At 46.8% G+C, this 12,573-nt stretch overlaps 1 protein-coding gene and 1 long non-coding RNA gene across 10 annotated transcripts in view; one reads left to right on the top strand and one right to left on the bottom strand.

Annotated features, from left to right (window-relative positions):
• Nucleotides 1–37: 37 nt before the first annotated feature.
• Nucleotides 38–2,498, bottom strand: LOC147996605 (uncharacterized). Its single transcript, XR_015677117.1, has 3 exons — nucleotides 2,317–2,498; nucleotides 1,589–1,779; nucleotides 38–905 (listed from the first exon to the last, which is right to left on the bottom strand). It is a non-coding gene; the product is annotated as an uncharacterized LOC147996605 (long non-coding RNA).
• Nucleotides 2,499–4,947: 2,449 nt separating this feature from the next.
• The window catches only part of Mcoln2 (mucolipin TRP cation channel 2), a 49,380-nt gene continuing 41,754 nt past the window's right edge, over nucleotides 4,948–12,573 (top strand). For 2 of the 9 annotated variants that reach the window (XM_087617250.1, XM_087617230.1), the window contains exon 1: nucleotides 5,180–5,400. In XM_087617250.1, the coding sequence (XP_087473376.1) occupies nucleotides 5,324–5,400 (77 nt within the window). In that variant the 5' untranslated portion in view covers nucleotides 5,180–5,323. Of the gene's footprint in view, nucleotides 5,131–5,166; nucleotides 5,401–12,573 lie in introns of those variants that run through there. The other 7 variants (XM_087617229.1, XM_087617239.1, XM_087617299.1 and 4 more) reach the window with 7 other exon arrangements.

Genomic DNA, 12,573 nt, shown 5'->3' on the forward strand with positions numbered 1-12,573 from the left:
TTTGATATGTAAATAAAAGTATCCAATTAAAAAAATGGAGAGTTTGATTAAGGCAATATTTATTAAAGAAATTGAATCAGCAATAACCCTTTAAAAAAGAAGTTCATGCTCTGCAAAAGACCCCAAGAGGAGAATAAAATGAGTAGGAGAAAATGCTTGCAAAAAACAAGCTAATGACAGGCAAATATAATATACTCTTAACTCAAAATTCAACAATAAGAAAACAGATTTCCCCTTTAACGTGAATACAATAACTGGAGAAAATGCCTTATTAAGGGCAATATACAGACATACAGACGGCAAGCAGATGTGGGACAGACACTCAACATCACGTGTCACTGGGGAACTGCAAATGAAATCAACCTCCACACACCATTGTAAGAGTCAATCTTGTTGGGGCTGGGGATTTAGCTCAGTGGTTAGAGCGCTTACCTAGGAAGCGCAAGGCCCTGGGTTCGGTCCCCAGCTCCGAAAAAAAGAACCAAAAAAAAAAAAAAAAAAAAAAGAGTCAATCTTGTTTTATCACTGAAGAGAATTCAAAATGGACTGTAGGTGGTTCCCTACAAAACTATATTTGCATATATTAGTAGTTCTAGTGCTTCTCAGCATTTATCCAAAGAATTTGGAAATATGCTCACATTAAATGACAAACAAAAACAGTGGTCGCACAGATGCTTAAACGAGCCCTCTTCAAAATTTACAACGTGTGCAAGCAGCCAAGGTACTCTTGAAGTGGCTGGATCAATAGCTGTGGTATGTCCATTCAAGGGGCCATTATTCAGTACTAAAAGGTAGTGAGCTGACAGGTTATGAAGGGACATAAAAGAAGCTGAATTGGGTACTGTGACGCGAAAGAAGTCGATGTGAAAATGCCACATGCTGTAGGCTCCCAACTGTATGGAGTTCTAGAAAAAGAAAACCAGAGACAGAAGAAAACCCGGTGATTCCTAACAGCTACAGCAGGTGGGGAGTTCATCGAAGGCACACAGAGGGTTAGCAGAGGAAATGTTCAGTCAGTTCTAGCTGCTAGAACACGCTAGTAGTGATTCAGTACTTTAACCCCAACAGTAAACGGTTATTTTTCACAGTTCTGGGAGCTGGGAGGTTCTCAGAGTCAAGGCAGTGAAGCTGCCAGGTGCCAAGTGAGAGCCTGCTTTCTGTTTTGCAGTTCAGCGAGTGCAGCTCAGATGGGTGACCCTGATGTGAAGGAGGCAGAGAACGGGTGGGAATCTTCTGTGCCTTCTGATCAATCTCACTTTGAACCTATATCTGCTCTAAGAAACAATCTATTTTTTTAAAAAAAATGATATTTTCATAAGCCGAGAAACAAAACCATTCTCTTGTTTCCCTCTTGTCTGTACCTGTTTTCACATCACACATCAGTTGTAACAGAGGCAGTGCCATCCACCAAGCCTACATACAGCAAGCAAGTCAGAGCCAATCATCCACAAGCCTAAAGCACGTCAGAGCCATCCACAAAGCTAAAACACTGCCCTTCGAACACAAAGGTCACCAAATGCAGTGTTAAAGGCCTTCGTTGTTGAGCTGGATTCCTTTCAACAGAAAAGCCCGAGCAGAGCTGTCTTACCTCCTACTGTGCACGGAGTTGAAGCACAGCAGAATTTGATTGGCAGATAAAACCCGAGCTACTGGGAAGGAGACAAACACCCGTGGCTCTCAAGAGAAAACTTCCTTCCAGACATCAGAAATGCATAGGTCATAGAGATCGATATCGGGTTGATTTTCATCATCAAAGGAAAGACCTAGTCCAAGGAAGACCTAGTTCAGAAGATAAAGGACAGGATAAATTGTTAAAAAAAAACAACAAAAGATTAATATATAGAAACCTCAAAGCTTATTTATTCACATCAACAAAAAGTGAGATACCGCATAAATAAAAGGCTCCTTTCCTTGTTATTTTACTGTGCTCTGTCTACACAGTGACTTCCCAATAGAGGCTGCTCTTGACTGCCTATTATAAAACCGTTGCGTGCCTACCACTATCTTGGTTCGCGTTTTCCAGATGTCTTAAAAGAAAAAAAAATCCCCTGTAACACAGTAAATTCATGAAACTGTCATAAGGAGACCTGCAAGAGACAATCATGTCTGTGATTGGTAGACCTTAAATGTAATATGATCCACGGTACAGGGTTGTGTCGTGCGAAAGCCAAGACACAAGCGCTGGAGTACGGGGCGCGCAGAGCAAAAGCCTCTGACGGAAACGCCCAGCGTGCAGCCGCGCAAAGCAATGTCTAGTGCTACCCAGTGACAAACGAGCCCAGATCCCCACTGTACACAAGACACTGGTGAACTAACCTCTGAGTGTTGTAACTGGGTGCGGGGAAACCGTAACTCAGGTCTCCCGACGTACCCGATAGTCCAACTTTCAGCCATCTAATTCCAATGATTTTCCGTGTTTCTTTTCTTCACCTCTTCGGTATCTACAGCTCCTGCCTGCATTTAGGTGGTCGTTTTGGGGCCCTTTCTACTTTAAGGGCGGCATGTGGGCTTCCTGCATGAGTAGTGTCTTCCTGTTGGGGGTGCATAGTACTGCCTGGTCTCTGTGAGGCAGCCTGGGTGGGTGTCTATGAGTGTCCATACCCAGGACCCTCCTTTAGGAAGCTTCTCCTCTATGGTACTCTCTGAGAATTTGCAGGGCTAGAGAGACTGAGTTCTGTTCCCAGCACCCACATTAGAAGGGCTCAAAACCCCCTGCAACTCTTGCTCCAGGAGGTCCAACACCCCCTCCCGGCCTATGCAGGCCCTGCACTCGGGTGTACATTCCCACACATACGTACACAGGTATTACACATGTAAATAAACATAAAATCAAATCCCCCCTTTAAAAAGGAATTTGTTTTCCGGTTATATTTCTTACATTTATTTTTATTAAATTTCGAGAGTGTGTGGCGTTGTGCAGGTCAGGCTGGTCTGCACCTACTTTGTGATCCAAGCTCTTTTCCAACTCAGTGTGATCCTCCTAACTCAGCCTTCCAAGTGCCAGGATTATAGACATAGTGTACCGCACCCGAGCTTATTTTTAAATATTTTTATACGTATTCGTGATACAAGCTTCATTAGTTATAGCTATTTAGATAAAGTAGCTTTAAATTTTATTTTAAATTTTTATTTAAAATGTAATAAGATTACTTTCCCCCTTTCTTCTTGCTCCTCCAACCCCTCTTGCCTCACTCCCTCTTGATCGGTGATACACACACACACACACACACACACACATATATATATATATATCTTGTCGAGTGCATTTTGGAATGACTTTTGTGTATAAGATCTCAGGGCTGACCACTTTGCATAGGGTATTGGATACCTGCTTGGGGAACGCCTTGGAAGAGGGGACAGAAGGGTTTTATTAACCAGAGTGCCAGATGTCAGCTGTGAGACTCTGTCTCCTAGAAATGACAGGGACATCATACTTATCTTTTACAACTGTCTAGGCAAATGCGTGTTTTCTCCACCAGTGAGACTGTTTCTAGATTGTCGCAGGTGGGAACCTGTTTAGAGGAAACACTTTCAGATGAAGAAAGTTACCAACACCAGCAACTGTTTTAATGATGTGTCCTGTCAGTGAGTGGATACAGTGAGAACAAAGGTTTTGGAGAGTCAAAGACCTAAATGGAAAGATTGCATCTGCTGGTTGCTACTTATGTGACTTGGGAGTAGTAACAAACCTCTCTAAACTTGCTTCTCTCTCCCCCTCCCCCTCCCCCTCCCCTCCCCCTCCCCTCCCCTCCCCTCCCCCTCCCCTCCCCTCCCCCTCCCCTCTCCCTCCCCCTCCCCCTCCCCCTCCCCCTCCCCCTTCTCCCTCTCTCCTCCTTTCTGTGTGTGTCCCCAAATTTTTATTTTGTGGTGGGAAGAGGGACACCACACAGACATCACTGACTGCTTATTGAGAGCACTTGCTGGAGTGGATTCTCTCTGTCCACCCCATACTTCTGCGGTCAAACCCAGGACTGGCTAGAGGCACCTTTACTTCCTCAACTGTCTTGCTGGCCCCACCTAGCCATTTTGGCTGGGGGCAGGATACAGAATCCTGAGCATGAAGGCACAGTGGGTACCGTGACTTTTCCGACAGACTCTCCGTACCCAGTGAGCATGTCTACTAAGAGAAATTCTGATAAAAACTAAAACAAACAAACAAACAAACAACAACAAAACTCAAGCATTTTTACCAAGTAGCTTTTGGAAAGCGACTTTTTAAAGAGAGTAGATTTGGAGGGGTGGGGGTGTGGTGGGGCAGAATATGCCTTAATACCAGCAGCACTTGTGAGGTGCAGGCAGGAGGATCAGAAGTTCAAGGCCAGCTTCAGCTTCAGCTTCATAGCAAGTTGGAAGCCAGTCTTGGTTAGTTAATAGGAGGTTGTCTCAAAAACCACAAAAAAACCAAAAACCTGACCGAAAGGGTCGATAAGGCTCTGTCCAACTCTTTCTGCATAATCCTCTACAAACTGTCCTTTGCCCTAGCTAAACCTGGGGACCTTTTGTTTACTATGTGCATAGCCTGGAATTTAGGAGGGCTTCGCTCAGCGCCACTGCATGGTGAAAACAGGAGACTCCGGGCAGGCCGGTTCTGTCCAAAATGTCCTTCTAATTTCAGGTGGAATATTGTAGCCAGGTTCATGGAGATCCATTGTCTTAAGGTTCCTGCTTTCAGGCAACAAGGGAGAAGGGCATAGAGGCTCCTGGGGTGGGCTGCTCTGGGCTATGCAGGGGTCAAGAAGACTAGCTGCAGAAAACTGACTCAGGAACCTGGGGCCTGGGGACTTGCTTTCCACATGCTTGCCCCATCATAGCTACTTCTCAGGGAGTTATCAGAATAAAGACTCCTTCATGAAGAAACCTATCCCCACGAACTTGATGCCTAGAGGGAGGGGCTGCAGTTTTTGCATCCGGTAGATCACAGTGCCAGCACTTTACCTGTCCAAAGAGACTGGAGACAGAAACAAATAACCGGCAACCCACCCCCACCCCACCCCCGCCGCCACGTGCTTGCTGTAATCTTCATACTCAGGAGGCTGAGGCAAGAGGACTGCTCTGAGTTCAATGCCAGTGTGGGCCACAAAATGAGCTCAAAAGAAATGCAACGAACGTTTGAAGGAGTCAAACAGAGAGGTCTTGAGGGAAAAGGGGGCGGGAGGGGGAGGGCAGGGTAGCCGGGGGCGGGGTGGACGACGGGCGGCCTCACAGCAGCCTTTCCGGGCGACTTCCCTTTATAAGGGCGTCCACTCCACCTGCCTCTCAGAGACACCCGCAGGCGGATCCGGGTGTCCGAACAGTGGTGACTGAGGGAATCTAGGGTCGCGCCATGCCCGAAGGCGAAGAGACGCTGGACCTGCCAGCGTGGAACCGCGCCCCGGACCCAGCTTGGGGTCCCCAGCACAGGTGGGTACTCTCCCAGGCAGCAGACGTCTGGTCGCCTTCTGGATTCCAGCGTCACCTCCTTCCGGAATATCCCCCGCCGAGGTGTCCCTGCGCCCACACCTGGCCCCTATTTTGCCTCGTGCCCCGGCTCGCAGCCACGTAGAATTGTCCTTCGTGACAGCGCCCTGGGTCGCCCAGCACTGAAGGAAGTCAGCGGCTTCGGGTGGGGACGAGGGGGCGTGGCGGGAGGACAGGGCCACGTGTAGCGACCAGGGCGCACCCAGCGGCCTTTCCGCAAAGTCCCGTGGCTGAGATTAGAGCGCTGGCTGGACTAGTAAGAGGCTTTGGTTCCCTAAGGCTTCCTTTTGGGGACCATTGTCCCGCACGGCGGGAAATGGATGCGCAGTGGACCCACTTTCTAGCTCCTCCAGTCCCCAGAGCCCTGGAAAGTTCTGACGGAGGAGCGCTGGCACTGCAACTGATGGTTTTTCCAGGCAAGAGACCCGGAGAGACAGAGACAGAGAGAGAGAGAGAGATGGGATGTTTTCACGAGTTTTGTTTTTTGGCTTATTTGTTTGTTTGTGTTTCTTTCCCGGAGACAGGACTCTGAAAAGATCCTGGTTGGCTCTACCTTAGAGTTCTTGCTACCTCGGACAAGCTAATGCTAACTGCTTGCACTTAGTTAAAAATAAGGCTGATTTTTTTTTTTTTTTTTTTTGCCTTCCGGAACAGACAGGCCTTTTCTTAGGTGGGAGGGTTGCGGTGTGGTCAACCCTGGTTTCCTCAGCTCTCTGAAAAGGCGTTCAGTTAAGCCAGGTGGCCCTGCCAAGCCACCTCTCCTGAATTTGAATGTCTGCAGCAGCGCAATTGAGCCGGGAAGGGAAGTGAGGACAAAGTGGCCTTTGGCTCCTGCTTGTTGCTCTTAAAACAAATAGCGGTGGGTTGTTAAAGTTTTCTAAGGTAGCAAGGAGCCATGAGCAGCCTCTGCCTTCCCAGCAGGGTGCTCTCAGGGCCAGCAAGGAAAACTGAGTCCTGGGGGAATTTGTCTGTGACGGCTACTGGAGTGGATAATTTTCTGCAAGGGTAGCATAGATTTCTCAGGCCTTCAAAAGACCAGTTTTGAACTATAAAACCATGTTGGTGAGACTGGAGAGATGTTTTCTTGCAAGCTCAAGGAATGCTGTTGGAGCCGGGTAAAAACACTTGGTGGTGTAATCGATCCTAATGCAGGCAGGAGGACCCCCAAAGTTCACAGCCAGTCAGTCAGCCCTAACTTCATAGCTCCAGGCCAGTGAGAGACCCTTTCTCAAAGGAGGTCTGTGTTGTTCCTGAGGATGACTCCCACAGCTGCCCCCACATTCGAAATACGTGTGTACACATAGGTGCATACATGAATACACATTCATCCATTAAAAGAAAACATTGGAGCAACTTTGAAGAACTGAGAAGAGTTGTGAATGACCCACCCAAATGTCTAATGCCATGCAATCTGCAAGCTGCATCTTTGATAGCAGAGGTTATTTTTAAGAGGCCACTTGGCACCTACTCTTCTGTCTTGTCCCTGAATTACAGTCCTAAAAACTGAGGAGCAAATGCCTCTGGGATATGTACTCACTGTCTTCTGGCCTGGAGAACGGTGGTGTTTATGTTAGGTGTGATACTTAACTTTCAGTTTTATTTTTATTTGACTTTCGTTTTTCCTTCAGGGCTTAAATGATTTTTTTTTTAAACACGTATTCTGTGCTGTCCGAAGCGTGCATTGCTAAAGGACAGAGACTTGCACATGCATGGAAACCACTTCTGGAGGCTTGTAGATGTGACATATACCATAGGCAGGTGCACTGCTGTCCCATACTGGTGGGAAGGAGAAGTGAGGTGTTGCCGGAGGTGAGGGAACTGCCCATGGATGCAAATTCTGATGTTCTGTGTACAAGGGACCAAGCACACAGCTCTCTCTGGAAGTGAACACAAACTTTGCTACTCACGAAGTTCATGATGTTCTCAGCCAACAGCACACATCTGGGGAGGTTGGATGGGTTGTCTGTTTTGAACCTGGATTCTGTAGGATGTGTGCTCATCTTCCTCTGTAAGTCCTAGGAGACATTCAATGCTGGCACACCTTTCCCATTCAGCAAAACTTTCCTGAGCCAGGTCCTACGGCCAGGGTCTGTCTAAAAGCAGGCACCTTTCCTGTAACCTCCTATATGAAGAGTTTCAGACTCTCTTCTCAAGAAGGATGATTTTTATTAAACAAAAAAAAAAAAAAAAAAAAAGAAAAAGTAACAACCCTGATGTCTGCCAACAAAGCCAGAAGACTCGGGACACGTTTTGAACAAAACTGAATGTCAGAAAAGAATAGACTTAGAGCTCACCTCTCTGCTCAGTAGCTTCCCTGCCACTGGCACGAAACTCAAATTAAGACTGTTTCTGAAACCTAGTGGAAAAAAAATCACCACCAACAACCAGGCGGCTCCTTGTGGTTATGGTTTGTGAGTAACAACAGTCGCCAAAGAAAACCAATTTGGCCCTAAGAACTGAAGTGAGCTGCTCTCTTCGTCTGGGGCTTGGCATTTAAGGTCTGAATATTACTTCTGAAGTGTGAAATGACTCTTCAGAGCACCTCCCATCCCATATGGAGAAAAGCAACTTTATTTCCAAAAGTGTTTTCTGTTAGTTATTATTTATTTTAATTTCTCTCTCTCTCTCTCTCTCTCTCTCTCTCTCTCTCTCTCTCTCTGAATGTATGTATGTATGTATGTATGTATGTATGTATGTATGTATGTATGCATGCATGCTGAGTGTATAAGTGCCCATAGAGGCCAGAAGGGGGCTTCTCACCCCTTGGGGCTAGAGTAACATGTGGTTGTGAGCTGCCTGAAGGGAATGCCAGAACCCATCCTCAGGGCCTCTGGAATAGCAGCAAACACCTCTAACCTCAGAGCCACTGCTGCAGTCCCAGACACTAACAAAAGCAGAACACAGCACTCTATTTGGCCTGGAGCACTCTGTTTGGCCTGGAGCACTCTGTTTGGCATGGAGCACTCTGTTGGTGTGGAGCACTCTGTTGGTGTGGAGCACTCTGTTGGTGTGGAGCACTCTATTTGGCATGGAGCACTCTGTTTGGCATGGAGTACTCTGTTGGTGTGGAGCACTCTGTTGGTGTGGAGTACTCTGTTTGGCATGGAGTACTCTGTTGGTGTGGAGCACTCTGTTGGTGTGGAGCACTCTGTTGGTGTGGAGTACTGTGTTGGTGTGGAGCACTCTGTTGGTATGGAGCACTCTGTTTGGCATGGAGCACTCTGTTTGGCATGGAGCACTCTGTTGGTGTGGAGCACTCTGTTGGTGTGGAGCACTCTGTTTGGCATGGAGTACTTTGTTGGTGTGGAACACTCTGTTGGTGTGGAGCACTCTGTTGGTGTGGAGCACTCTGTTGGTGTGGAGCACTCTATTTGGCATGGAGCACTCTGTTGGTGTGGAACACTCTGTTGGTGTGGAGCACTCTGTTGGTGTGGAGTACTCTGTTTGGCATGGAGCACTCTGTTGGTGTGGAGCACTCTGTTTGGCATGGAGTACTCTGTTGGTGTGGAGCACTCTGTTTGGCATGGAGCACTCTATTTGGCATGGAGCACTCTGTTGGTGTGGAGCACTCTGTTGGTGTGGAGCACTCTGGCATGGAGTACTCTGTTTGGCATGGAGAACTCTGTTGGTGTGGAGCACTCTGTTGGTGTGGAGCACTCTATTGGTGTGGAGTACTCTGTTGGTGTGGAGCACTCTGTTGGTGTGGAGCACTCTGTTGGTGTGGAGCACTCTGTTGGTGTGGAGCACTCTGTTGGTGTGGAGCACTCTATTGGTGTGGAGTACTCTGTTGGTGTGGAGTACTCTGTTGGTGTGGAGCATTCTGTTGGCATGGAGCACTCTGTTTGGCGTGGAGTACTCTGTTTGGCGTGGAGTACTCTGTTGGTGTGGAGCACTCTGTTGGTGTGGAGCACTCTATTGGTGTGGAGTACTCTGTTGGTGTGGAGCATTCTGTTGGCATGGAGCACTCTGTTTGGCGTGGAGTACTCTGTTGGTGTGGAGTACTCTGTTGGTGTGGAGCACTCTATTTGGCATGGAGCACTCTGTTGGTGTGGAGCACTCTGTTTGTCATGGAGCACTCTGTTTGTCATGGAGCACTCTGTTGGTGTGGGGCACTCTGTTGGTGTGAAGCACTCTGTTGGTGTGGAGCACTCTGTTGGTGTGGGGCACTCTGTTTGGCATGGAGCACGTGTCGATGTGTGCTCATTTGCTTCTGCAGTCATTTGCATTTCCCCTCTGAAGTCTTTTTGGACCCTTCAGCTGCAGAACCTCTGTTCTGTTTTGACCTCCATCCCGGCTCTTTCTACCCCAGAGGGAGAGCCTGCTTTGTAGGCACAGGGGGTCCAATTCCTTTCCTCTCAGATGGCTGTCTTCACCTCTTCTCTTTCAAAAGTTGTCTTTACTTTTTCTCTCTTTGAAATACATCTCCATGACTTCTGGAACATTGTCGTTGATGTCCTAACTGTTGAAGACCCTTGGTTTAAATAATGGGCATTTAGGCATTTAGAAGAAAACTGTATTGTCCATCCCGGCTAGAGAGATTGACTAGAGATTTACCTGTGGCCCACCAAGAGACTCAGGAGCACAGTGTGTGACAGCTTATTGCTAACTGAGGTAAACTAGGCATCCTGACACTTTTTTTTCATTTTTTAAAATCTTTATTAACTTGAGTATTTCTTATTTACATTTCGATTGTTATTCCCCTTCCCGGTTTCCAGACCAACATCCACTTAACCCCTCCCCATCCCCCCTTCTATATGGGCTTCCCCTCCTCATCCTCCCCCCATTACCACCCTCCCCCCAACAATCCCATTCACTGGGGGTTCAGTCTTGGCAGGACCAAGGGCTTCCCCTTCCACTGGTGCCCTTACTAGGCTATTCATTGCTACCTATGAGGTTGGAGCCCAGGGTCAGTCCATGTATAGTCTTTGGGTAGTGGCTTAGTCCCTGGAAGCTCTGGTTGGTTGGCATTGCTGTTCATATGGGGTCTCAAGCCCCTTCAAGCTCTTTCAGTCCTTTCTCTGATTCCTTCAATGGGGGTCCCGTTCTCAGTTCAGTGCATTGCTGCTGGCATTCACCTATGTATTTGCTGTATTCTGGGTGTGTCTCTCAGGAGAGATCTACATCCGGTTCCTGTCAGCCTGCACTTCTTTGCTTCATCCATTTTATCTAGTTTGGCAGCTGTATATGTATGGGCCACATGTAGGGCAGGCTCTGGATGGGTGTTCCTTCTGCCTCTGTTCTAAACTTTGCCTTCCTATTCCCTGCCAAGCGTATTCTTGTTCCCCCTTTTAAAGAAGGAGTGAAGCATTCACATTTTGATCATCCCTCTTGAGTTTCATGTGTTCTGTGCATCTAGGGTAATTCAAGCATTTGGGCTAATAGCCACTTATCAATGAGTGCATACCATGTGTGTTTTTCTGTGATTGGGTTACCTCACTCAGGATGATATTTTCCAGTTCCATCCATTTGCCTACGAATTTCATAAAGTCATTGTTTTTGATAGCTGAGTAATATTCCATTGTGTAGATGTACCACATTTTCTGTATCCATTCCTCTGTTGAAGGGCATCTGGGTTCTTTCCAGCTTCTGGCTATTATAAATAAGGCTGCAGTGAACATAGTGGAGCATGTGTCATTTTTATATGTTGGGGCATCTTTTGGGTATATGCCCAAGAGAGGTATAGCTGGATCCTCAGGCAGTTCAATGTCCAACTTTCTGAGGAATCTCCAGACTGATTTCCAGAATGGTTGTATCAGTCTGCAACCCCACCAACAATGGAGGAGTGTTCCTCTTTCACCGCATCCTTGCCAGCATTTCCTGTCACCTGAGTTTTTGATCTTAGCCATTCTCACTGGTGTGAGGTGAAATCTCAGGGTTGTTTTGATTTGCATTTCCCTTATGACTAAAGATGTTGAACATTTCTTTAGGTGTTTCTCAGCCATTCGGCATTCCTCAGCTGTGAATTCTTTGTTTAGCTCTGAACTCCATTTTTTAATAGCATCCTGACACTTATTTGTAACTAATTTTACAAGAGAGCCATCAGCTGGACACTGGGATCAGCTACTTGTTGAAAATTTAGGAAAGAGAAGACAGTCTGGGCACACCATCATTTCAGCCTGCAGCATCCTAGGCTGCTCAGCTTTCAAGGCCTGTGGTGCTGACAAGACGCAACTCCCTCTTCCTGTGGGCCCCAGAGGGCCGATTCTTCCTGACATTTTCAAAAGGAGTGTGGCTCCTTGAGAAGAGGCACTTGGAGGCGCGTGGCTGTACTTCTGATTTCGGTAGTCTGAGGCAAGAGGGAGGGCAGGGCTGGCTTCATAGGAAGTCAGTGACACAGCTGTCTTCAGGGAAATTCCTGAAAATTCTTCATGTTCATCTTCTGTGAGAGCACCAACCGTAAGGAGAAGCCCTTTAGTCTTCCTCCAGGGCTCTTCCTGGGATTGGAGCGACCATGAGGTTCATCTTCTCAGAAACATACTAAAGGGAACCAGGCCTTATTATTATTATTATTATTATTATTATTATTATTATTATCATTAAATAACCTCCTTGACTTGGACCACAGCTAACTTCTCTTAGAAGACCGGGAATCCACCTAATTCACAAGGAACTTAGATCATAATAAGAAATGGAGTGAAAAAGTGTGTGGTAGCTCCTAGGAGGGAGCCAAAGTTTTCATCTGCTGGACCGGCCATCTGACACTCAGTGCTGGGGACCACGTGGCCACCGTTGTGGGAACCCCCGGTGGCCCCTTCAGACTTACCTTCCCTGACTCTGTCCTCCCGCTCAGCAGGCATGAAATACAGGCAAAGGAGTGCTTAGTTCCCTGATATGCATCAGACACCTTTATTTTAACTTGCAATAGTAACTAATTCTCATGTTAATCACCAACACTGAAGAAATCATGAAGAAAATCAATATCACCTGGGAAACATTGCCTGGATGCGCACTGCTCTTTTTAGATTTTGTTTCCTAGCTCTAGATGTTTTAAAATGTTGAAATATGAACATAAAACTTACTTAAAACAGAATATTATACTATATTTGTCTTATAATTTTTAAAATGTAGCAACGTAACCGGCATTTTCAGGTTTTTACACACACAAGTCTGATTGCA

This window comes from Rattus norvegicus, chromosome 2 (genome assembly GCF_021556685.1).
Source record: "Rattus norvegicus strain SHRSP/BbbUtx chromosome 2, alternate assembly SHRSP_T2T, whole genome shotgun sequence".
NCBI classification, from domain to species: Eukaryota; Metazoa; Chordata; class Mammalia; order Rodentia; family Muridae; genus Rattus; species Rattus norvegicus.